The 26,069-nt window shown below is 39.8% G+C and overlaps 1 protein-coding gene across 7 annotated transcripts in view; it reads left to right on the forward strand.

Moving 5' to 3' along the window:
- TRPM6 (transient receptor potential cation channel subfamily M member 6) overlaps nucleotides 1-26,069 on the forward strand; it is a 206,159-nt gene that overhangs the window by 159,961 nt on the left and 20,129 nt on the right. For all 7 annotated transcript variants that reach the window (XR_007146402.1, XM_047830724.1, XM_047830720.1 and 4 more), the window contains 7 exons: nucleotides 2,682-3,817; nucleotides 4,001-4,113; nucleotides 14,795-14,918; nucleotides 18,715-18,806; nucleotides 20,565-20,623; nucleotides 22,167-22,192; nucleotides 26,008-26,058. Coding sequence is in view for 6 of the 7 variants with exons in the window: in XM_047830724.1 (XP_047686680.1) it covers nucleotides 2,682-3,817; nucleotides 4,001-4,113; nucleotides 14,795-14,918; nucleotides 18,715-18,806; nucleotides 20,565-20,623; nucleotides 22,167-22,192; nucleotides 26,008-26,058 (1,601 nt within the window). In the remaining variant the exon portion in view is untranslated. The remainder of the gene's footprint in view (nucleotides 1-2,681; nucleotides 3,818-4,000; nucleotides 4,114-14,794; nucleotides 14,919-18,714; nucleotides 18,807-20,564; nucleotides 20,624-22,166; nucleotides 22,193-26,007; nucleotides 26,059-26,069) is intronic.

Below are 26,069 nucleotides of genomic sequence, written 5' to 3' on the forward strand. Positions count from 1 at the left end.
GCCATGAAATTGGATAAGATTCCCTCCCTTGCTGGTTTTTTTTTCTTTAACTTTATTGATTGATTGAGATTGAGAGAGAGAGAGAGATGGATTATGAGTCAGGGAAGGGCAGAGGGAGAGAGAGAATCTTAAGCAGGCTCCATGCCCAGTATGGAGGCTGACATGGGACTTGATCTCATGACCATGAGATCATGACCTAAGCCAATATCAGGGGTCAGACACTTAGCCAACTGAGCCACTCAGGCACCACTATTTTATTTCCGTTTATCAAAGATTTTCATTATAGAGAATTTGCTCAGAATATTCGCTTATCCAAATAAAAGAATAAAACAGGGAAAGAAAAGAAAGAAAATATGTCATAAGCCAGAGCCTACTCTGAAAATGTTGTTCTTTTTTCCATTTTGTCATATATGTATGTGTGTATGTATGTGTATATATACTTTTTTTTTTTTTTTTTTTTTTTTTAGTTAAAATTATACAAGTTTGGGGGCACCTGGGTGGCTCAGTCAGTTAAGTGACCAACTTCGGCTCAGGTCATGATCTTGCAATTCGAGGGAGCCTCACATTGGGCTCTGTGCTGACAGCTCAGAGCCTGGAGCCTGCTTTGGATTCTGGGTCTTCCTCTCTCTCTGCCCCTCCCCCACTTGCACTCTGTCTCTCAAAAACAAAGAAACTTAAAATAAATAAGTAAATAAATAAGTAAGTAAATAAATAAATAAATAAAATCATACAAGTTTGTATTTTACTCCCTTCCCCCCTTACACATCCAAAACGTTTCTTCAATAAGTAAAAACGTTATGTATAAACATAATTTTACATTTACTTTCGCTTGACTTACAAAGTGTTTATATCAAATTTAAAAGTGTACAACAGAACATAACACCATCCCATCCCCATGCCTACCATCAGAAATAGCCAAAGGAAATTACTATTAACAATGTAAACATGATTTTAACAGCTGCATGATATTCTATCGTAATGTAAAGAATATCTCTATCACCTTTAGCACAGTGAAATTATAGCCTCTTTATGTACATTGCCTAATTGGCCCAGTGTGGCATCCTTGTCCCCATAGAGTTATTTTAATCATTTGCGAGGCTAAAAAAATGTTGTTACAATGTAGATGAGCTCATCATTGTTTTCATTTCCATTTCTCTGCATACCTAATGAGTGTGAATATTTTACCATATTTCCTTATCTTTTATATTTTGTCTTTTGTGAATTGTCTGTTCACATCCTTTGGATTCTTCTTAATTTTTTCTCCATAACAATTCATAAAAGTTTTGATTTATCGAAGGATACAAACACCTCATCATATTTGTTAGAATAATCTCCAACTTACCATTTATTTTAAAGTGTTATATTTTTATGTGTAGGAGTTTATTTTTTGTAACCAAGTCTGATACATTTTGTAATTTATTGTATTGTTAAGCTTAGAAAGATGTAAGTAGTTTCCTAAGCTGCCATAATGAAGTACCAAAAATTGGGTGTCTTATAACAGCAGAAATTTGTTGTCTCACCATTCTGGAGGTTACAAGTCCAAAATCAAGAAGTTGGTAGGGGTAGGGCCATGCTTGCTCTGATGCCTCTAGTGGAGAATCCTTCCTTGCCTCTTCTAGCTTCTGGTGTTTACTGTCAATCCTTGGTATTCCTGGGCTTGTAGATGCATCACTGAAGTCCTAGGGTGGCTTTCTCCCTGTGTATGTTCACATCATCTTCTCACTGTGTCCAGATTTCCCTTTTATACAGACACCAGCCATAGTGGCTTAGGGCCTACCGTAATGACCTCAATTCAACTTGATTATCTCTGTAAAGACCATGTTTCCAAATAAAGTCCCAATCTACAAGTTACTGGGACATTAGGACATCAACATATCTCTTTCTGGGGGCACAGAGTAAAACCCATCCCCATTTGGAGGTATTTATAAATATACAGATAATACTAACCAACATTTCCTTCATTCGTTCTCTCTGTCTCTAAGTCAATTAATACATTTAATTAGATTCGATTTGCCTTTTGACTCTTCCAGCTGAAAATGTCTTGTGCTGCTTTTACATGAATCCACGGCTAAACATCATAATGTTGGGTTAAAGTTTTCAAAATAATTTTAAAAATTTGGCTGAGGCTTTCTCTGAATGTAGGTCTCTTAGAATGGGTTTTGCTTGCAGCTTGGGAAGCCTATTTGAACTGTAGACTTGGATTTTTATTGTTGTTGTTGTTTAAGATCTATAATTTTTTTTTCCTAATTACATACTTGATTATTCTGTTCCTCTCATTCTGGCTTCTTCCTCAAGATCTTTTTTCTGTATCCAAAGTAATATAGGGCTTGTCAGTAGGAGATATTCAGATGTTTGTCATGCAAATTAATGAATATATTAATGAATACAATAGGGCTGATGGATAGAACAATTGGAGGGATAACTAGCTGGAAATGTGGTTCTGAAATGTTAGAAATAAGGACTAGAAATACAGATTTGTAGTGTTTCCTCATTGGGGAGATAGTGGGAATTATAGGAGGCGGGGAGATCACCTGTGATGAGAAGGCAGAAGACTCACCTAACTTGGGGAAGCAGCTTAGGCTGAGGAGCCTCCTAAGGCTGGCCGTAGGATGGGAGAAGAACAAGGAAAGTTCTTCTTAGCTTAATGCGTTTATTGGTTTTCTCCCTCCCTTTACCATCAGGGTTACAGAGATGTACTTCCAGCTGAAAGAAATGAACGAAAAAGTGTCTTTTATAAAGGACTCCTTACTGTCCTTGGACAGCCAAGTGGGGCACCTGCAGGACCTCTCTGCCCTAACGGTGGATACCCTAAAAGTCCTTTCTGCTGTTGACACCTTACAAGAGGATGAGGCTCTCCTGGCCAACAGAAAGCATTCTACTTGCAGAAAACTTCCCCACAGCTGGAGCAATGTCATCTGTGCAGGGGTTCTAGGCAGCATGGAGATCTCTGGGGAGAAGAAATATCAGTATTATAGCATGCCTCCTTCTTTGCTGCGGAGCCTGGCCAGAGGTCAGCATACCCTAAGAGTACAGAGGGGACCCCTTCTTGAGATTACAGACATTCAGAGAAAGGCTTCAAGTGTAAGAGATGAGCAGGAAAAGCAAGACACAGAAACTAGTGTAGTTGCTTCTGGAGTGTCCCTTTACACACAAACACACCCAAAGCATGGCCAGTTTCTTCTGGTCCCCTCTTACCTAAAGCAAGTTCCTTTTTCTGAGGAAATTGACTTGCCCCTGTTCAGACCATCTATGGAAGCAGGTATAGATGTGATGGCAACTGAACAGGTCGCCCAGAATGAGGTCCCTGTTCATCTGACTTGGCAGACCCCAGGTATCTCAGCTCAGGGCTCAGTGGCTGAACCCAAGGAACAGTACGAGTCAATTGCTCACACACCAGCCAGAGAAGACAAGGGGGAGCAAGTTCCACCCACTTTGATTTGCACACCAGCACCCACGCAAGTGACCTCCCTCCCTTCTCAAGCCGAAAGCAGGCAAGTTGGAGGTGGATATGTGAACTGGGCATTTTCAGAAGGTGATGAAACTGGTGTGTTTAGCATCAAGAAAAAATGGCAAACCTGCTTGGCCTCCACTTGTAGCGGTGAGGAGAATGACCAATGCCAGAAGCAGATCCGGGTCAGATCCCTGTCTGATAACTCATCAAGCTTGGCCCAGAGTAGCGATTGCTCAGAAGTGGGACCATGGCTGCCGCCAAACACATCCTTTTGGATCAATCCTTTCCGCAGAGATAGGCCCTTCACTCGGAGTCATAGTTTGAGATTCCACAAGGAGGAGAAACTGAAGATCTGTAGGATTAAAAGTAAGAAGTGATTTTATTTTTGTTAAAAAATAAACTATTAAATTCTATGCATGGCTATTATGTTTTAAAGGTCAATGATCTTTAACTACATTCTCATTCTCCCCATTCTCAGCTGTCTGTAAAACCAAATGGCTCCCTGTACAATCTTCTTAAACTTTTTCATGCAAATGCTTTCCTTTACAGATCTTTCAAGATCCTCAGAGATCGGGCAGTCAGCATGGATCAGGACAAAAATGCTAATCAAGGATAGGAGGTTGTCAAAGAAAAAGAAGAAAACACAAGGGCTACAGGTGCCAGTAAGTGTCTTTCATGTTATTGGCAGTAGAGGTAGTAGCCTATCTTTTTTTGGTTTCTCTTTATTGTAAAGTGCCAGGCACGCTAGAAAATAGCACTGTACTGGAAGGAGTGAAGATTTAAGAGTCATCAGAGTGGAAATGCCACAGCTCATTTATCAGCTCACATGCTGAAGGACACTTGTGTTATTTTCAGTTTTTGGCTATTCCAAACAAAGCTGTTATGAACATTTGTGCACAAGTCTTTGTGTGGACATATGTCTCAGTTTCTCTTTGGTAAATATTTAGGAGTGGAATGTCAGAGTCATATGGTGAGTATTTGTTTAATTTTAGAAGAAACTTCCAAACTGCTTTTCCAAGTGGCTGTGCCATTTTACATTCCCACCAGTTTCTGAGGAGCAGTTTATGAGTGTTTCGGTGGGGCACATTCTCACCAATCCTTAGTATGCCCCGTCTTTTTAATTTTAGCCGTCGTGGTGGCTGTGTAATGGTATCTCACAGTGATTTCATTTGCATTTCTGTGGCGACTAGTGCTGCAAAGTATCTTTCCACATGCTTATTTGACATCCATATATCTTTTTTTGGTCACCTGTCTGTTTAAATATGCTACTTAAAAAATTGGATTGTGGAGGGGCACCTGGCTGGCTCAGTCAGTAGAGCATGCAACTCTTGATCTTGGGGGGTCATGAGTTCAAGCCCCACCTTGGGCGTAGAGTTCCCTGAAAAAAAATTGGGTTGTCTTATTATTAAGTTGTCAGAGTTTTTTTCTAGATATAAGCCCATTGTTGGATATATGTTTTATAAATATTTTCTCTTGGTGGCTTGCCTTTTGCTTTTTCATAAATGTACCTTGAAGTGCATACATTTTTTATTTTTTTATTTTTTTATTTTTTTTTTTCAACGTTTTATTTATTTTTGGGACAGAGAGAGACAGAGCATGAATGAGGGAGGGGCAGAGAGAGAGGGAGACACAGAATCGGAAACAGGCTCCAGGCTCTGAGCCATCAGCCCAGAGCCTGACGCGGGGCTCGAACTCACGGACCGCGAGATCGTGACCTGGCTGAAGTCGGACGCTTAACCGACTGCGCCACCCAGGCGCCCCCATACATTTTTTATTTTAATGAAGTCTCTTGTTTTTTTCAGTCTATACTTTTTGCATCATGTTTAAGAAAATTTGCAAAACCCAAGATCACTAAGATTTTCTCTCATGTTTTCTTCTAGAAGTTTCATAGTTTTTGCTCTTATATTAAGTTCTAGCCCACTTTGAGTTAATTTTTGTATATGGTGATAGGTAAGGATTGAGGTTCCTCCCTTTTTTTCCTTTTTCTCCCCCCCCTTTCTTTCTTTGTCTCTTCTTTCTTCCCTTCCTTCCGTGAATACGAATATCAATTTTTTCTAGTATTTTCGGGTAAAAAGATTATATTTTTCCTATTGGGTTGCCTTGACACCTTTGTCAAAAATTAATTGGCCATGTGTGTTCATTATATGTGTAGATCTATTTCTGGATATATTCTGTTCCATTTACCTATATGTCTATCTTTATGATAATATTACAGTATATTGAATACTATAATTTTATATTAAATATTGAAATCACATAGTATAGGTCTGCTGAAGTTTTTCTTCCTTTTCAAAGGTTTTGTTTGTTTGTTGGCTATTCTAGTTTCTTTGTATTTCCACATATACTTAGAATCAGCTTGACAATTTTTACAGAGAAACTTGTTGGGGAGAGTAGAATTCTGTGAATCATCTTGGGGAGAATTGGCATCTTAACAGTAATGACTTTTGTGATCTATGAGCATGATATGTCTGTTTATTTAGATATTCCTTAATCTCTCTTGGCAGCATTTTATAGTTTTGGGTGTACAGTTCTTGCACATATTTTTAAAAATGTATCCATAAGTACTTAATATTTTTTATTTTATTATGAATGAAATTATAAAAAAATAATTTCTGATTATTTGGTGGTGGTATATACAAATATACTTTTAAAATATTTATTTTATCTTACAATATTGCTAAGCTTATTAATTTGAGTAGATTTGTTGCTTCTGCAGACTTTTCTATATAAATGATCATGTTATGTACAAATGAAGATTGTTTTACTTTTCTTTCAAATCAGGATGTGTTTTATTTATTTTTCGTGCCTTATTACACTGGCTAGAATCTCTAGTTATAGACTGAATAAAAGTGGTAAAAGCAGAGTCCATTCCTTGTCTCTGCTCTTAGGGGGAAAAACATTTGGCTTTTATTGGTACATACAGTGTTAGCTATAGCTTTTTATGTAGGTGCCCTTTATCAAGTTAAAGAATTCCCTTCTGCACCTTGTTTTCTGAGAATTTTTATGTTAGTGGATCTCAGCATTTGTCAAGTGCTTTTTCTGCACCTATTTATATAAACAGATGGTTTTTCCTTCTTATTATGTTAATATAATTAATTATATTGATTAATTTTATAACATAGAATTACTATTTAGAATATTAAATCAACCTGGCTGCGATGAACCCTGCTTGATCATGATGTATTATCTTTTTTGTATGCTATATTTTGCTAAAATCTTAATAAGATTTTCTTGCATCTGTATTCTTGAAGAATATTTGTCTCTAGGTCTCTTTTCTTGTAATGTCTTTGGTTTTGGTATCAGGGTGATGCTGGACTTACTGACTGAGTTGGGAAGTATTCTCTCTTCAGTTTTCTAGGTGAGTTTGTATAGAATTGATACTATTTCAACTTTTATTATTTGGTAGAATTAACCAATGAAACCATCTTTGTGGGAAAGATTTTAGCTACAAATTCAATTTCTGTAATAGAGGGCTATTCAGGCTATCTGATTCATCTGGAGTTTGCTTTATTTGTTTGTCTCTTTCAAGGAATTTGTCCATTTCATCTAAGTTGTTGAATTTATTGGCATTATAGTATTATAATATTCTTTTATTATCCCTTTATTGTCTAGGAGGTCCGTAGTGACATCGCTTCTCTCATTTGTCATATTTGAAATTTGTGTTTTTCTCTTTTCATTTCGATCAGTCTGGCTACTGGTTTATCTGCTTTATTGATCTTTTCAAAGAACCAGTTCTTGTTTTCATTGATTTTCTCTGACTAGTATTCCATTGATTTCTGCTCTTTATTATTTTTTTTTGTTCTGTTTACTTTGGGTGTAATTTGCTTTTTTCTCCCCCCTAGTTTGTTAAGAAACAAGCTTTGGTCATTGATTTGAGACTGTCTTTTTTTTTTTTTTAAATATAGCATACATTTTATTTCACATATTATATTTTGGTTTCTTTTTTTTTTTTTTAATATATGAAATTTATTGACAAATTGGTTTCCATACAACACCCAGTGCTCATCCCAAAAGGTGCCCTCCTCAATACCCATCACCCACCCTCCCCTCCCTCCCACCCCCCATCAACCCTCAGTTCTCAGTTTTTAACAGTCTCTTATGCTTTGGCTCTCTCCCACTCTAACCTCTTTTTTTTTTTTTTTCCTTCCCCCTCCTCCATGGGTTTCTGTTGAGTTTCTCAGGATCCACATAAGAGTGAAACCATATGGTATCTGTCTTTCTCTGTATGGCTTATTTCACTTAGCATCACACTCTCCAGTTCCATCCACGTTGCTACAAAAGGCCATATTTCATTTTTTCTCATTGCCACGTAGTACTCCATTGTGTATATAAACCACAATTTCTTTATCCATTCATCAGTTGATGGACATTTAGGCTCTTTCCATAATTTGGCTATTGTTGAGAGTGCTGCTATGAACATTGGGGTACAAGTGGCCCTATGCATCAGTACTCCTGTATCCCTTGGATAAATTCCTAGCAGTGCTATTGCTGGGTCATAGGGTAGGTCTATTTTTAATTTTCTGAGGAACCTCCACACTGCTTTCCAGAGCGGCTGCACCAGTTTGCATTCCCACCAACAGTGCAAGAGGGTTCCCGTTTCTCCACATCCTCTCAGCATCTATAGTCTCCTGATTTGTTCATTTTGGCCACTCTGACTGGCGTGAGGTGATACCTGAGTGTGGTTTTGATTTGTGTTTCCCTGATAAGGAGCGACGCTGAACATCTTTTCATGTGCCTGTTGGCCATCCGGATGTCTTCTTTAGAGAAGTGTCTATTCATGTGTTCTGCCCATTTCTTCACAGGGTTATTTGTTTTTCGGGTGTGGAGTTTGGTGGAGCTCTTTATAGATTTTGGATACTAGCCCTTTGTCCGATATGTCATTTGCGAATATCTTTTCCCATTCCGTTGGTTGCCTTTTAGTTTTGTTGGTTGTTTCCTTTGCTGTGCAGAAGCTTTTTATCTTCATAAGGTCCCAGTAATTCACTTTTGCTTTTAATTCCCTTGCCTTTGGGGATGTGTCGAGTAAGAGATTGCTACGGCTGAGGTCAGAGAGGTCTTTTCCTGCTTTCTCCTCTAAGGTTTTGATGGTTTCCTGTCTCACATTCAGGTCCTTTATCCATTTTGAGTTTATTTTTGTGAATGGTGTGAGAAAGTGGTCTAGTTTCAACCTTCTGCATGTTGCTGTCCAGTTCTCCCAGCACCATTTGTTAAAGAGGCTGTCTTTTTTCCATTGGATGTTCTTTCCTGCTTTGTCAAAGATGAGTTGGCCATACGTTTGTGGGTCTAGTTCTGGGGTTTCTATTCTATTCCATTGGTCTATGTGTCTGTTTTTGTGCCAATACCATGCTGTCTTGATGATGACAGCTTTGTAGTAGAGGCTAAAGTCTGGGATTGTGATGCCTCCTGCTTTGGTCTTCTTCTTGAAAATTCCTTTGGCTATTCGGGGCCTTTTGTGATTCCATATGAATTTTAGGATGGCTTGTTCTAGTTTCGAGAAGAATGCTGGTGCAATTTTGATTGGGATTGCATTGAACGTGTAGATAGCTTTGGGTAGTATTGACATTTTGACAATATTCATTTTTCCAATCCATGAGCAGGGAATGTCTTTCCATTTCTTTAAATCTTCTTCAATTTCCTTCATAAGCTTTCTATAGTTTTCAGCATACAGATCCTTTACATCTTTGGTTAGATTTATTCCTAGGTATTTTATGCTTCTTGGTGCAATTGTGAATGGGATCAGTTTCTTTATTTGTCTTTCTGTTGCTTCATTGTTAGTGTATAAGAATGCAACTGATTTCTGTACATTGATTTTGTATCCTGCAACTTTGCTGAATTCCTGTATCAGTTCTAGCAGACTTTTGCTGGAGTCTATCGGATTTTCCATGTATAATATCATGTCATCTGCAAAAAGCGAAAGCTTGACTTCATCTTTGCCAATTTTGATGCCTTTGATTTCCTTTTGTTGTCTGATTGCTGATGCTAGAACTTCCAGCACTATGTTAAACAACAGCGGTGAGAGTGGGCATCCCTGTCGTGTTCCTGATCTCAGGGAAAAAGCTCTCAGTTTTTCCCCGTTGAGGATGATGTTAGCTGTGGGCTTTTCATAAATGGCTTTTATGATCTTTAAGTATGTTCCTTCTATCCCGACCTTCTCAAGGGTTTTTATTAAGAAAGGGTGCTGGATTTTGTCAAAGGCCTTTTCTGCATCGATTGACAGGATCATATGGTTCTTCTCTTTTTTTTTGTTAATGTGATGTATCACGTTGATTGATTTGCGAATGTTGAACCAGCCCTGTATCCCAGGAATGAATCCCACTTGATCATGGTGAATAATTCTTTTTATATGCCATTGAATTCGATTTGCTAGTATCTTATTGAGAATTTTTGCATCCATATTCATCAGGGATATTGGCCTGTAGTTCTCTTTTTTTACTGGGTCTCTGTCTGGTTTAGGAATCAAAGTAATACTGGCTTCATAGAATGAGTCTGGAAGTTTTCCTTCCATTTCTATTTCTTGGAATAGCTTGAGAAGGATAGGTATTATCTCTGCTTTAAACGTCTGGTAGAACTCCCCTGGGGAGCCATCTGGTCCTGGACTCTTATTTGTTGGGAGATTTTTGATAACTGATTCAATTTCTTCGCTGGTTATGGGTCTGTTCAAGCTTTCTATTTCCTCCTGATTGAGTTTTGGAAGCGTGTGGGTGTTCAGGAATTTGTCCATTTCTTCCAGGTTGTCCAATTTGTTGGCATATAATTTTTCATAGTATTCCCTGATAATTGTTTGTATCTCTGAGAAATTGGTTGTAATAATTCAATTTTCATTCATGATTTTATCTATTTGGGTCATCTCCCTTTTCTTTTTGAGAAGCCTGGCTAGAGGTTTGTCAATTTTGTTTATTTTTTCAAAAAACCAACTCTTGGTTTCGTTGATCTGCTCTACAGTTTTTTTAGATTCTATATTGTTTATTTCTGCTCTGATCTTTATTATTTCTCTTCTTCTGCTGGGTTTAGGCTGCCTTTGCTGTTCTGCTTCTAGTTCCTTTAGGTGTGCTGTTAGATTTTGTATTTGGGATTTTTCTTGTTTCTTGAGATAGGCCTGGATTGCAATGTATTTTCCTCTCAGGACTGCCTTTGCTGCGTCCCAAAGCGTTTGGATTGTTGTATTTTCATTTCGTTTGTTTCCATATATTTTTTAATTTCTTCTCTAATTGCCTGATTGACCCACTCATTCGTTAGTAGGGTGTTCTTTAACCTCCATGCTTTTGGATGCTTTCCAGACTTTTTTCTGTGGTTGATTTCAAGCTTCATAGCATTGTGGTCTGAAAGTATGCATGGTATAATTTCAATTCTTGTAAACTTATGAAGGGCTGTTTTGTGACCCAGTATATGATCTATCTTGGAGAATGTTCCATGTGCACTCGAGAAGAAAGTATATTCTGTTGCTTTGGGATGCAGAGTTCTAAATATATCTGTCAAGTCCATCTGATCCAATGTGTCATTCAGGGCCCTTGTTTCTTTATTGACCGTGTGTCTAGATGATGTATCCATTTCTGTAAGTGGGGTGTTAAAGTCCCCTGCAATTACCACATTCTTATCAATAAGGTTGCTTATGTTTATGAGTAATTGTTTTATATATTTGGGGGCTCCGGTGTTCGATGCATAGACATTTATAATTGTTAGCTCTTCCTGATGGATAGACCCTGTAACTATTATATAATGTCCTTCTTCATCTCTTGTTACAGCCTTTAATTTAAAGTCTAGTTTGTCTGATATAAGTATGGCTACTCCAGCTTTCTTTTGGCTTCCAGTAGCATGATAAATAATTCTCCATCCCCTCACTCTCAATCTAAAGGTGTCTTCAGGTCTAAAATGAGTCTCTTGTAGACAGCAAATAGATGGGTCTTGTTTTTTTATCCATTCTGATACCCTATGCCTTTTGGTTGGCGCATTTAATCCATTTACATTCAGTGTTATTATAGAAAGATACGGGTTTAGAGTCATTGTGATGTCTGTATGTTTTATGCTTGTAGTGATGCCTCTGGTACTTTGTCTCACAGGGTCCCCCTTAGGATCTCTTGTAGGGCTGGTTTAGTGGTGACAAATTCCTTCAGTTTTTGTTTGTTTGGGAAGACCTTTATCTCTCCTTCTATTCTAAATGACAGACTTGCTGGATAAAAGATTCTCGGCTGCATATTTTTTCTGTCTAGCACCCTGAAAATCTCGTGCCAATTCTTTCTGGCCTGCCAAGTTTCAAAAGAGAGATCAGTCACGAGTCTTATAGGTCTCCCTTTATATGTGAGGGCACGTTTACCCCTTGCTGCTTTCAGAATTTTCTCTTTATCCTTGTATTTTGCCAGTTTCACTATGATATGTCGTGCAGAAGATCGATTCAAGTTACGTCTGAAGGGAGTTCTCTGTGCCTCTTGGATTTCAATGCCTTTTTCCTTCCCCAGTTCAGGGAAGTTCTCAGCTATTATTTCTTCAAGTACCCCTTCAGCACCTTTCCCTCTGTGTTCCTCCTCTGGGATACCAATTATGCGTATATTATTTCTTTTTAGTGCATCACTTAATTCTCTAATTTTCCCCTCATACTCCTGGATTTTTTTATCTCTCTTTTTCTCAGCTTCCTCTTTTTCCATAACTTTATCTTCTAGTTCACTTATTCTCTCCTCTGCCTCTTCAAGCCGAGCTGTGGTGGTTTCCATTTTGTTATGCATTTCGTTTAAAGCGTTTTTCAGCTCCTCGTGACTGTTGCTTAGTCCCTTGATCTCTGTTGCAAGAGATTCTCTGCTGTCCTGTATACTGTTTTCAAGCCCAGCGATTGATTTTATGACTATTTTTCTAAATTCACTTTCTGTTATATTATTTAAATCCTTTTTGATCAGCTCATTAGCTGTTGTTATTTCCTGGAGATTCTTCTGAGGGGAGTTCTTCCGCTTGGTCATTTTGTACAGTCCCTGGCATGGTGAGGACCTGCAGGGCACTTCCCCTGTGCTGTGGTGTATAGCTGGAGTTGGTGGGCGGGGCCGCAGTCAGACCTGATGTCTGCCCCCAGCCCACCGCTGGGGCCACAGTCAGACTGGTGTGTGCCTTCTCTTCCCCTCTCCTAAGGGCGGGATTCACTGTGGGGTGGTGTGGCCCGTCTGGGCTACTTGCACCCTGCCAGGCTTGTGATGCTGGGGATCTGGCGTATTAGCTGGGGTGGGTAGGCAAGGTGCTCGGGGGCAGGAGGGGCAGGCTTAGCTCGCTTCTCCTTAGGTGATCCACTTCAGGAGGGGCCCTGTGGCAGCGGGAGGGAGTCAGATCCGCTGCCGGAGGTTTGGCTCCGCCGAAGCGCAGAGTTGGGTGTTTGCGCGGAGCGAGCAAGTTCCCTGGCAGGAACCGGTTCCCTTTGGGATTTCGGCTGGGGGATGGGCGGGGGAGATGGCGCTGGCGAGCGCCTTTGTTCCCCACCAAACTGAGCTCTGTCGTCAGGGGGCTCAGCAGCTCTCCCTCCCTTTGTCCTCCAGCCTTCCCGCTTTGCGAGCAGAGCTGTTAAGTTATGACCTCCCAGACGCTGAGTCGCGCTTGTTGTGGGAACACAGTCCACCCGGCCCCTCCGCTTTTGCCAGCCAGACTCGGGGGCTCTGCTTGGCCGGCGAGCCGCCCCTCCGCCCCGGCTCCCTCCCGCCAGTCCGTGGAGCGCGCACCGCCTCGCCGCCCTTCCTACCCTCTTCCGTGGGCCTCTCGTCTGCGCTTGGCTCCGGCGACTCCATTCTGCTAATCCTCTGGCGGTTTTCTGGGTTATTTAGGCAGGTGTAGGTGGAATCTAAGTGATCAGCAGGACGCGCGGTGAGCCCAGCGTCCTCCTACGCCGCCATCTTGCCCTCCCTCGAGACTGTCTTACTACAGGTACTTAGTGGTATAAAATCCCCTTTAACCATTGTTTTAACTATATCCCACAAATTCCAATATGTTATGTTCATATTTTCACATTTTATTAGTGAATCTTTTTATTATTAGGAAGTCTTACTTCTGAGTTAGCATTCCATAGGACTTCACCTTTCCTGATCTTAATGTTCTGCCTCATTTTTCTGTATAATAATCTGGATGCATTTTTAAAAGCACGTAGGCTCTTTTTAGAATGAGAAGCTAAAGCAAAGAGATAAGTATAAAGACAATTATGTAAAATTACCTTTTGCAGGGAGAGATTTAGCTTGGTAAAGATGACTCTTCTTTCAGGGAAAATGCTATGAGTTGCTGGAATCTTATGAAATATGGATTTGGTAAATTTATTTTTTGCAATGATTAAAATGACCAGAATTTAACTAGAAATTGCAACTGGGCTCAGGTACTAATAACTTGCATTTGTTTATTTCTTTGTATTTGTCAATATACCTCATTTCTTCTCTGTCTCTGGTTAGTACGTAAGGCAGCCACTATTGTTGGCTACCTGTTATTTTTTTAAAATTTATTTTAAATGTTTTATTTATTTTTGACAGAGAGAGAGAGAGAGAGAGGGAGAGGGAGAGAGAGAATGAGACAGAGCATGAGCAGGGGAGGGGCAGAGAGAGAGGGAGACATAGAAACTGAAGCAGGCTCCAGGCTCTGAGCTGTCAGCACAGAGCCTGATGTGGGGCTCGAAACCATGAACCATGAGATCATGACCTGAGCCGAAGTCAGATGCTTAACCGACTGAGCCACCCAGGCGCCTCTTGGCTACCTGTTATTTTAATGACAAAGGGAATGGGACTCACAGACATTTGTCCAAGTTCATGTAATGGACTCTCTACTGACTGAGCCAGCCAGGCACCCTTCAGGTTCACAAAACAGCTAAGTGACAAATCTAGTGTTCCAACACAAGCTCTTTTTAGATCCAAGCCTTATTTTATTTTATTTTGTTTTATTTTATTATTTTATTTTATTTATTATTTTTTTGCTCTGTGCCAGTGGTTCTCAAATTGTGGTCTCCTATCAGCAGTATTAGCGTTACCTGGAAACTTATCAGACATTCAAATTCTTTCTCCCTCTAGACCTACTGAATCACAGATCTTGGAGGTAGGACCCAGTGATCTGTGGTTTAGCATAGGCTTGAGTGATTCTGATTTACACTCAAGTTTGACAACTGCTGCCCTCCCCCCCGCCCCAGTTCTCTGTCATGGCCACAAATAGTAATTACATGGGTGCTTATGTCCTGCCAGCATGGCTGATAGGAGTTTTCAAAGATTTCCAGGTGATTCTAAAATGTGAAGCCAATGTTAACAACCACTGCTGCTCGCCATAGTACCTCTCTGAGTCACATTAATGACTCAAAATGTTTTCAGATTAATGTCACTATGTTCCAACAAGTGTCTTTCCCTCCAGGTCATAATGGTCGATACCTGCTCCCCAAACGACCAGTTGAATTCCGAGCCAGGAGAAAGTAACATCTCAGAAGAAGAGGAGTGCAGCAAGAACTGGCTTACGGTGTCCAAATATAGTCAGATAAGTATGTAACAGTCTTGACTCTAGTAGGAGTCTCCTCACACTACCTGCAGACCAGTGGTGGTCCCTAATGTTCTTCTAAGTGGAGATGAGAGAATGAGAGGGTGGCAACACCCATTTAGGAGAATAGCTCTTTTCGATTTTTAACTTTTATGAAAAGGACAAAATTTCCATTCATTTAATGGAATAGTTGTTGCGATCCAGAAAAGAAAAATTAAGGAGTAGATAGTCTCATACTCAGAGCTGTTAAACCTGGCTCAGAGACTGTACTTCAGTCTGCTGTATGGAGTGGGGGGTTGTCTAATGTTATAAATTCTTCAGGTTCATGAGAGGTTGATATGCACCCTTGCACAGAACTCAGTGGGATGACTTATTATTACTGCTGTCATACAGCATTTAATCCATGGGCAAGTATCTCTTAATGGAGTTTGTAGAGGAGAAAAGATGTATCAACAGGCTACAAATAAAAGCTATGAGGCAGGCAGAGAATGTGAAATAAGGCTAGACAGGTAAAATGAAGGCAGATTATGAACAGAATTGGTAGCAATGATCAGAACTTGGAACTTCCTGCATTACACAATAAGAGACCCTTATTAATTCTTTCACACATTTGAGGTTTATTCTTTTTTAAGCAAAGCCCGGTGCTAATGTTTGACAGGCAGCCTTCCGTGTAGGGATGCAGGGACCCGGGTTCCACCATGTTGTAGCTCTGTCATGTTCAACACAGGGCTCCCAAGATCTCTGTGGGGCACCTCCATGGCTACCATGGCAGGATGAAATGCAGTTGTTACCCATGTTTTGTTTATCCATTCATCCATCAATGGACACGTGGGTTGTTCCCACCTCTTAGCTACTGTGAATAATGCTGTTATGAACATGGGTGTGCAAATATCTTCTTTGACGCGGCGTCTTCTGTACCTTTAGTTATGGAGTTTGTTCTGATGGTCTTCAGGTCAATTTCTGGGGCATTTAGGGTGATTTGGCCGTTATCTAGTTGTGTCCGTGGGAAGAGGCGAGCCGAGGGTCCTCCTACTCTGCTACCGTCTTCCTCACACTCCCTTTTACTAATTTTTAAACAGAAGGAACTGTGTGACCCAGGACTCATACAGATTTAAAATTACTTGAAAGACTAAACTTAAGGTACAAATAGATACTGTCTTGAGATCTTTGTTATTATGCTTCTTTAAAAACCTTGCTTTGTCCTCTGGTTAGTTGTTTTCAACCATGGGGCTATTTTCTATACCTCCTACCTCTCTTCCCTGGGACATTTGACAATGTCTAAGGATATTTTTGGTTGTCACCAGTAAGGAAGGTGCAGGTACTCTTGACATCTGGTGGGTAGAGGCCAGGGATGCTGCTAAAACTCCTACAACGCATGGGACAGTCTCTCTGCTCCTGACAAGGAATCATCCAACCCCAAATACTAGTGGGTGAGAAACCTTGGTTTATATTTTAAAATACTCAATTGTCTACTAACTCACTGAGAACCAAGTGGACTCCAGCTGAAAGAGATATTAGAAATTATTCAGAACTCCCTTCATCTACAGATATGACTCAAAATATATATATATATTTGATATTATATATATATCTTACTTGATATTATATATGTAGTATGCAAAATAAAATATTTTATATTTATTATATATTATACTTTTTATGAATAGTCTAACCGATATTTAAATTATTATATATCTTTCTTAAATTATTCAAGTTCTTTTTTCATTGAGATGTAATTGACCTATGTAACATTGTATTCGTTTTATGTGTACAATGTAATGATTTGGCATACATATATATTGTGAAATGTTTACTACAACAAATTGAATTAACATTACTTTACATAGTTACACTTGTTTTCCTTGTAATGAGAACTTTTTAAGATCTCTTCTCTCAGCAACTTTCAAATACACAATACAGTGTTGTTAACTACAGTCATCACACTACACACTACCTCCCCAGGGCTTACTTTTATTACAGCCGGAAGTCTGTACCTTGGGATCACCCCCTGCCCCCACCCATTCCACTCACTCCCCTCCCCAAGTTATTTAAGTTATTTCCATTGAATTTCAACTAGAGAAAGATGCAGGTAGCAGGAGGGTTCTGGAAAAGCATCTCGAGTCCAATGATCAGAAAGGAAGACAAGATGTAGGGAAATAGGCTGAGTCCGTTTGTCTAGTTAATCTGATGTTTACTGAGATTTGGTTAATCTGAATTAAGAATCTTTTCTTTTTTTTTTTTTTTTTGAAATGTGTCCGTGTTAAGCATTAATTGAAAAAGAATTAAAAAAAAATTTGAGGGTTGGGTGATACCCTGTCAGCTCTCTTTAAATACAAGCTCTCATTAAATACAAAAAGAAAAGTTCTGAGGAATTTAGCTATGAAAATGAAAAGTCTATTTTTAACTTTTCCTATAGGTATTTTAATTTTAATGTATTCTAATACATTGAAACCATATTGATCATAATTTTATGATATTACAAAAATATCACGTATGACATTTTATGATTTTTTTCCAATGGGTTTTTTGCACTTTGTGTGTGTGTGTGTGTGTGTGTATTTTCAGCATAAAATCATTAGGGGAGAAAATTGCAACTGTTTTCTCCTACATTTAGCGAGGGACTCCCAAGCATTATTCTCAGAATTAATCCAATCCAATAATTAAATTATTATTGGATACCTACTATAAGCCAGTGACTCTGCAGGTATCAGTGTAAAACATAATGACAGTAATGATCCTTGTAATGTGTTTTTCAGAGAGAGATGATAATTAAACCTATCTGCTGGCATTCTTTGCTATCTTTTGTTTTTGTTTCATTTTATTTTTTTAAGTAGCCTACTATGATGCTTGATGCAGTTGTTAAGGAAGGATTCCTAACAATTTGGAATGAAAATTCCATGTGTTTTAAATAAAGCATGGACAATAGGGTACAGGAGAAGGTGAGTTTTAAAAAAAATTGCTAAAGGTTTTATTTTGTAGGAGGACAAGTCATGGATCATTTAATTCTTTTTTTTTTTTTTAATTTTTTTTAACGTTTATTTATTTTTGGGACAGAGAGAGACAGAGCATGAACGGGGGAGGGGCAGAGAGAGAGGGAGACAGAATCAGAAACAGGCTCCAGGCTCTGAGCCATCAGCCCAGAGCCTGACGCGGGGCTCGAACTCACGGACCTTGAGATCGTGACCTGAGCCGAAGTCGGACGTTTAACCGACTGAGCCACCCAGGCGCCCTGACATTAATGCATTTTTAAGGTCCATTAAGCAAAAGAAAAATCAGGAATCTGAATGATATGTATCCATATTCTTTTTTTTTTTTTTTTTTTTTTACGTTTATTTATTTTTGGGACAGAGAGAGACAGAGCATGAACGGGGGAGGGGCAGAGAGAGAGGGAGACACAGAATCCGAAACAGGCTCCAGGCTCCGAGCCATCAGCCCAGAGCCTGACGCGGGGCTCGAACCCACGGACCGCGAGATCGTGACCTGGCTGAAGTCGGACGCTTAACCGACTGAGCCACCCAGGCGCCCCTAGGATCATTTAATTCTTGACTTTGATAGAGAGCATACATTATTATAAATGTAAAAGAAACTACTGACAAATAGAAATACTGTAGAATATATAGCTTTCAACCATTTGAGAAAAAAGGGACAAAAGAATCTTGGTAACACTTGCTAAATAGAGAAAAAAAAAACATGTTCAAATTTAGATGAACGTACTATGTTCAGATCTTTCTATTTAGGGATGTAATTTGAATGTAACACATTTTGATGTATTCTCTATTTTTTTTCTTCCTTTTAACAAGGTCTAGAACCCCCTATATATCAGAAAATGAAAACTAAAGAAATTGAACGGCATGCTGTACAAGTCAGTGATTATCTAAAGCAGTCTCACGAGGTAAAAACATCTTATTCGATATTTAAAAAAATGTGTGCACACGCTCTCTAACTCCCTGACTGTGTCTGTTTTACCTTTATGCCCCATAATTGGCTTCCTCTTTTTATTGGTATTACATTTAAATCTTTGCTTTGAATATATGCTCAGGTTGTTCACTCTGTCCCCAACCCCTGCCATTCTTTCCTTCTTCTCCATTCAATGTATCTGTCCATCCAGTAATTTATCCTGGGCATTTTTAACATGAAAGATAAATAATTCAGGAATTTTTGTAATTGTTTTGAAATACATGAATGTTGCCACATGGAAGAAAAATAAGGTATTTTCAATACGCTTTAAAAGGTGGAGCTAGAGTCAACATATAGAAGGTACCGGGAGGCAGATTTCAGCCCACTCTGAGGAGGAATTTTTAGCAATTGGAGCTTTCTAAGAATGGAATGGTTTATTTCTGGAAGCAGTAAGTTCCTTACTGAGTGTGGTTAGTCAACCAGGCTGAGCAAACATTTTTGCAGATGTGTTGGGGCGGGGGGAGGGGGGGATTTGGGTGTTGAGGGGTAAAGGGCCCTTTGTCTTTCTCCAACACTGAGGTTCTCTGATTGTGGTCTTGTGTTTCTCACATCTGCAGATATGTTTCTGTTTTACTACCATCCACCATGTGGGAAGTGTGATCTCGTTAGGCTAATGCAAGAAATCTAATTTTGCTCTTGGTTTGCATGTCATTTCTATGAACTTGGGAACCGTATCCACAATACCTGTAGGAATGTATGCTAATGAGCTCATGAATGTAATTTGTAGACGGTTTTGAAAATAAAACGTAAGACTGCTTGGAGGTAGGTGATTGGAGGCAAGAACATGCCTGCCATATCAAATCCTACTTTGCTACTTCCTGGGTTTCAGAGCTACGTATATTAATTAACCTCTGAGCTCTGTTAGCTATGTCTCTAAAATGGGGTTAATGCCATTCTTATGAGATTATTGGCAGTGGATAACAAAAATAACACCAGTGGAAACACCTAGAGTAATGCCTGGAGCGTACCAGGTTTCAAGAAGTAATAGATGAATCTAAGTAGGAAATAGAATGATTAAGTTCAAGGTAATGTTATTCTAAATAATCATCAACTGAAACAATAATATCCTGATAGAAGACATAATGATGTAATGATTGACGTTTCTTGTCAACTTCAATCTTCGTTCCTTCTTCCACATCATTGACCCTTCACTCTCATTTCTTTTTTTTTTTTAATTTTTTTTTCAACATTTATTTATTTTTTGGGACAGAGAGAGACAGAGCATGAACGGGGGAGGGGCAGAGAGAGAGGGAGACACAGAATCGGAAACAGGCTCCAGGCTCTGAGCCATCAGCCCAGAGCCTGACGCGGGGCTCGAACTCACGGACCGCGAGATCGTGACCTGGCTGAAGTCGGACGCTTAACCGACTACGCCACCCAGGCGCCCCTTCACTCTCATTTCTGTGAAAACCTTTAATACATTACATTCTCTCTACGATGTCCCCACAAAAATAATTTCATTCTGCTTAAGTCAGTCAACACATTGAGTTATTCAGATATTGTGCTAACATTATGCATCTTTCTAACTTGAATTTAGTGCATCCAGTAAAAGGGAAGTATTGAGCTAGAGAATGGGGGGGGGGGGGCGGTAAAGAACTATGCCCTCCAAGGCATGTGTATTGCAAAGGTATTACCAGAAGCTTGGTAAGGAGAATGCTGGGTGAATGTGCAATGACCTTTCCCTTCCACTCAGGATCTGAGCAAAAACTCCTTGTGGAACTCCAGGAGCACCAGCTTCAATAGGAACTCCCTGTGAGTATTTCTAAATGTATGTTTTTAAAGCATCTTTGGCTTCTTTTTTCTTTAACATGATTGGGAACAAAGGTTTCATTGGGTCAGGAAAAGAGGGGGAAAATGTGTTTGCAATGATAGTATTTTTCTCTTGGTAGCAAGAAGGAAAATCACTTGTTCTCCAAGTTTTCCCATTTCTGGCACTAAGATCTCACCTCAGTGCCTTTTAAGAATATAATGAAACACATATTACCACAGCAGATTAAACATTTGCCTTTTCAGTGTCAAAAAAAGCACATGCAGAATAATGAGTATCCTAACTTCTCTGACAGATAAGATTGTGAAATTTGCGTTCAAGAGTAAGGACAAATCTGTCTGGCCTAAAGAAAAAGACTGAAAACCTGGTAGTTTTCTCTTTAGATATTTTTTTTCAGATTGTTAATTTTAGTTTATGAGGTTTATCATTTTTATTTTTGGTTTCTCATGAACATCCTAAGTGTCTATCAAAGCAGTAACTCTTTGAGAAGGATGGAGACGTAGCAAAGGGAAGATAGGGGTCGGGAGAGAGAGAGAGAGAAAGAGAGAGAGAGAGAGAGGGAGGAGATAGAGAAGTCACATGGGTGTAGGCTTGAGTATTTTCCTGGAATTTTATTTATTCCGAGAAATAAAGTTTGAAAACCAGCCAAGCAAAATTATTGTATTTCATTTGTAGTGTTTTCTGGACTTCTCTAGTTACATCATCAAATTGTCTGTACAGCTGGGGGAACAGAATTCTAAACCATCTAACGTGTGAAGGCCAGTTGATCCTAAGCACTGGAATGTGACTTGCAGTTTTCAGCCAGCGCTATTTGAGATGGCCTTTTTTTCTGGAACTGCCATCAAGGTCTCTGTGTGCAAGCCTGCCTCTAGACTCCAAGTGCACATGACTTTCTCCTCCCAGAGGTTCAGTAGTTTGTGCTCATGCAGAGTACTGGGTTATTGCAGCATGAAATTAAACAATAATTGTAATTGTACTTTCTTCCCTAAGGACCTTCAATACTGGAGATATTCTTTGAATGCGTCTATTCAGACTTGCCTGTGGCCACTTGTGCACTTGAGCAGGGCAAGTAACAATTTACAGAGAGTTAATTTCAGTCCATGAGCATTTAGGGGCCACGTGGGCTAATGAAACTGATTTGTAGGCTTGTCCGGAGACATTCACAGACTCATTTGTAGGCATCTGCTTTGCACAGTTCAGGAACCCTTTCGTTTAATTGATCCAGAACAACACAAACAAACACAGTGAAGTCTTATATTGGTTAGCTTAGAGCGTGTGCAGTAAATGAATCACACACATATGTGGTATTCATTTTTCTATGAAAATAATCACAGGGTTGCAAACCATTTCTCTATTGATAGAGATAGGGGTCAAACGACACGTCTTTCAAAGAAAACACACACACACACACACATGCATATATATAGACATATAGACTCTGTATTGTTACTATTGCACATACTTTTCCTTTTTCTGGTCATTGACAGATTTAAAGAATTATCTAAACAATTTTCGTTTTTCAAACAGGTTGAGAAGTTCAAATGGAGTTGACAGTAAGTTTTTGTATTTAAACATATTATTTTTCATTTTATTCATGGTGAAGTTCACTGCCCTGCTGAGATTTTTGTAGTTCCTGAAGTTCTATTTATGATTTTGCCTATTACATGAAGTAGAAAGTTCAGTAGAAAAGTAGAAAGTTGATTGTCTTTCTCCACATAAATCAGGATTGATGTATGGTTTAAAGTTTTCTTTTGAACTGCCTATTTTTGACAGTGATTTTCCAATTTCCTCTGTGAGTGAGAGTGTTTCCACTGAGCTCATATCAACTGTTCGACAACTCTTCCTGTCAATTAATGAGCTTTTACATATAGCTCATTAAGAGCTATTCATCTTATATGTGGATACCCTTTCCGTATGGTTCCTGTAGGACTCTGTGCCCCAAGTGGCTGCGTAGGGCTAGGTCATGGGAGACAACTCCCTAGCAAAACCACTCTCAAGGCTGTTCTCAAACTTCACCACAGCCTACAAGCTCCTTTCTTGACCTCTTGATGCAGATGGGGTTCCTTCTCTTCCACGGCCTTGTTCCATCCCACTTTCTCTGGTTTTCAGTAGCTCTTCAAGTTGCTTCCTTCTCCTTCAACTGCATACATATTTAAGTCATTTTCTGTACCAAAGAAACAATAACTGTTTTCTCGATGTTACCGAGCTTCCAAACTGCCACTCCTATCCACCTCGAAATTAATGAGAAAGCATTAGCATCTGCTCTGCATAGTGCCTGTCCCCACCACTCTACTGAAGCTGCGTTCTAGATGCCAAATCACACAACCTTTTTTTTTTTTTTTTTTTTTAGTCTTCATGGAACTTGTAGCATTTGATGTTGACCATTTTATCCATTTTCAAAGTTTCTTGGAGGCTGTTCTTCCTGGGCTATTAATTGTATTACTTTATTGCCTGGCGTTTCCGATCACTTACTCTTCCTCTGCCCAAACTGGGCCTCTTACTCATGTATACTGCCTTTCCCAGCCCACTCCTCTTAGCCATCAACTTTGTTTTCTAACTCCGTACTACCCCCACCTCCTGCTCCCCATCCTTAGAAGGTGTCTGTTTTGCCCTACCCCACTGCTTCTGCCTTACAGCCTCCAACATTTATTTTCCTAAGTAAAAAAGTTTTGCCCTTTATTTCATGTTAGCGTTCTGGTGGTTTCTCTCCCTTTGCACCTTCCCGTGTTCACCCTGGAATTACCTTCTGAAAGATGAACCATCACTTATGTCGAAGCTTCCAGGGACTTCCCGTTACCTACAGGATTGGCTGCAAATTCCTTAGTCTTCTCAGTGCTTTCGACAGCCTGGCCCTCATCCAAATTTCCAGGCTCAAGTTCATTCTTTAGGTCAACATTTCTGCCACATAGAATATGACCACCTTCCTATGCACCCCCTCCACTTGAGCGTCTAGAAGACATCTCAGGCAAAATGCACCCTCTCCTTCCTCACTCATCTCTGGAAATGACAACTCCATCCTTCCAGTTGCTGAGGTCAAAGTCTTGCCATCGTATTTCACTCCTGTTTTCCCACATCCCCGCTTCCAACCCATCCCTCAAAGTATATCAAGAATCTGATCACTTTGCTACCCCCACGTACCACTCTTCATCTTGATCCTGGGTTACAGGATGGCCTCCAAACTATTGCTCTCTGACAGTCAATTTCCAGAGTGTAGCCAGAATAACCCTTTTAAACTGAAATTCTAATCAAGTCACACTTCTCCAATGGCATCTCATCGCACTCTGTAAACTCGAAGTCCAAACAGGCTCTACAAGGCCCTACTGATCTGCTGCCCCTCCTCCCACTCTCCAAACCCGTTTCCTCTCAGCACAGTCCACTCTGGCCACATTCCCTATGGTCCTGCCTCTGGGCATTTGCACTTGCCGTTGCCTCTACCTGGAATATTTTTCGTTTTGCCATATGACTATCCCTCTCTTCCTTCACATCTCTGCTCACATTTTACCTTATCACAGAGGCCTTGCCTTTGCCACCCTTAAAATAATAGCCTCCCTGTCTCCCACACTTTCTAACCCTGTAGCTTGAATATATGTAATACTGTATGCACTATGTATTTGCTTGTTTATTTATTTTCCTTTTACTAGAATGTAGCCAGAGATTTTACCTGTTTTTTCTTTTTCTTTTGTTTTTGTTTTTGTTTTTTGTTGTTGTTGTTGTTTTTACTGCTCTCTCTCAAGCACATGGTAGGTGTGGAATAAATATGTTTTGAATGAATGTGAACAGTTCCTTCCCACAGTTCCTTAAATGGTGGAGCCAGAACTGAAACTCAGCTTTCTCAGATTCAGATGTCCATACTCTTGAAGAATATCACATTGGCATGCCTGGGTGGCTCAGTCGGTTAAGTGTCTGACTTTGTTTCAGCCCAGGTCATTGCCTTATGGTTTGTGAGTTCGAGCCCCGCAAAGGGCCCTGTGCTGATAGTGTGGAGCCTGCTTGGGATTCTCTCTCTCTCTCTCTCTCTCTCTCTCTCTCTCTCTCTTTCTCTCTCTCTGTGTGTGTGTCCCTCCCTCACTCGTGTGTGCTCTCTCCCTCTCAAAATAAGTTTAAAAATTAAATCAAAAAAAGAATATCGCATCGAGGAGCTCCTGGGTGGCTCAGTCGCTTGAGTGTCTGACTTCTGATTTTGGCTCAGGTCATGGTCTCAGGGTTGTGGGATCAAGCCCGTATCGGGCTCCGTGCTGAGCGTGATTTGCTCTCTCTCTCCCTCTGCCCCTCTCCCCCACTTGCATTCCCTCTCTCTCTCTCTCTCTCTCTCAAAAAAAAAAAAAAAAGAGTATCACATTGCTTGTCTATGAAGGTTCCATAAGTCTCTGTATACACCTCTATTACGTTACTTAGCCAACCGTGTTGTGACCATAGTTTACATGTCTTTTGCTCTCAGTATTTCACAGTTTCTTTTTTCAAGGGCAGAAGCCATAACTTATTCACATCTGTCTTGCCCAGCATGACCTATAGTGGCAGCTGAACACTTTTTAATTTTTATTATTGAGTGAACTGAGAAAGAAAGAAAGTCTTTTCTTTGCTGATGTTACTTTTTACTAGGCACCCCCAGAGGAAGGGATTTTTGTTCCTTTCCTTATCCAGCAACAAGAAGCCAAGAGAGATCTGTGAAATTGGGCTCATTATGCTGCTTACTCTACTAGGTATAAAGAAGGTGCCACCGTGAGACTAAAGTTCTCCAGTTTAATTTTAATTTTATGAAATGGCAGAACTGTTGCAAAGGATTTCTCTAGAGCCTTGTAATTTAGGACTTGAGAAGGTAGAAGGGAACCAGTTAAACTTGCGGGAGGTGTTCCCAACAAAGAAGTCCCTTGGCATCGTGTTCTCCACCCACTTCTTTGTTTCTGGTGTATGCCTCTTAATTTGTTTTCATCAGTTTGTTGTCATTTTAGGTCAGTGAAGTGGACTGCTAATAACTTGGTATTAATATTGTCTCTATATGGGCACTGCGTCTTGGTGGGAGCTCAGAGAATTGTGCTCTGGGGATGTCATGAAGTGTGATGGGCAGCTGAGTGTCTTCCACAACCCAGAGGTGTAATTGGTTCAGAGGAAATACATCTTTGAGGCTAATATTACCTGTCTTTCTCCAATTCCCTATATAAACATGTTTGGAGATATTACATTGATGATTGGAAGCTGTCAGGATACCATGCCCAATAACGTGGTTAAAGGATATTAGGCCATCTTTCTCAAAGACTGAGAAGCCATTGTGATTAACCTGTTCAATAATAACTCTGAAGGCAATATATTCATAAGCATGTATTTATCACCAGCCACGTAATTAAAATGCCAATCTTCTCTACAATTTCAGAAATCTCAGCCTCCTTAAAAAGCCCTCAAGAGCCTCACCATCATTATTCAGGTAGGACACGT

This window comes from Prionailurus viverrinus, chromosome D4 (genome assembly GCF_022837055.1).
Source record: "Prionailurus viverrinus isolate Anna chromosome D4, UM_Priviv_1.0, whole genome shotgun sequence".
NCBI classification, from domain to species: Eukaryota; Metazoa; Chordata; class Mammalia; order Carnivora; family Felidae; genus Prionailurus; species Prionailurus viverrinus.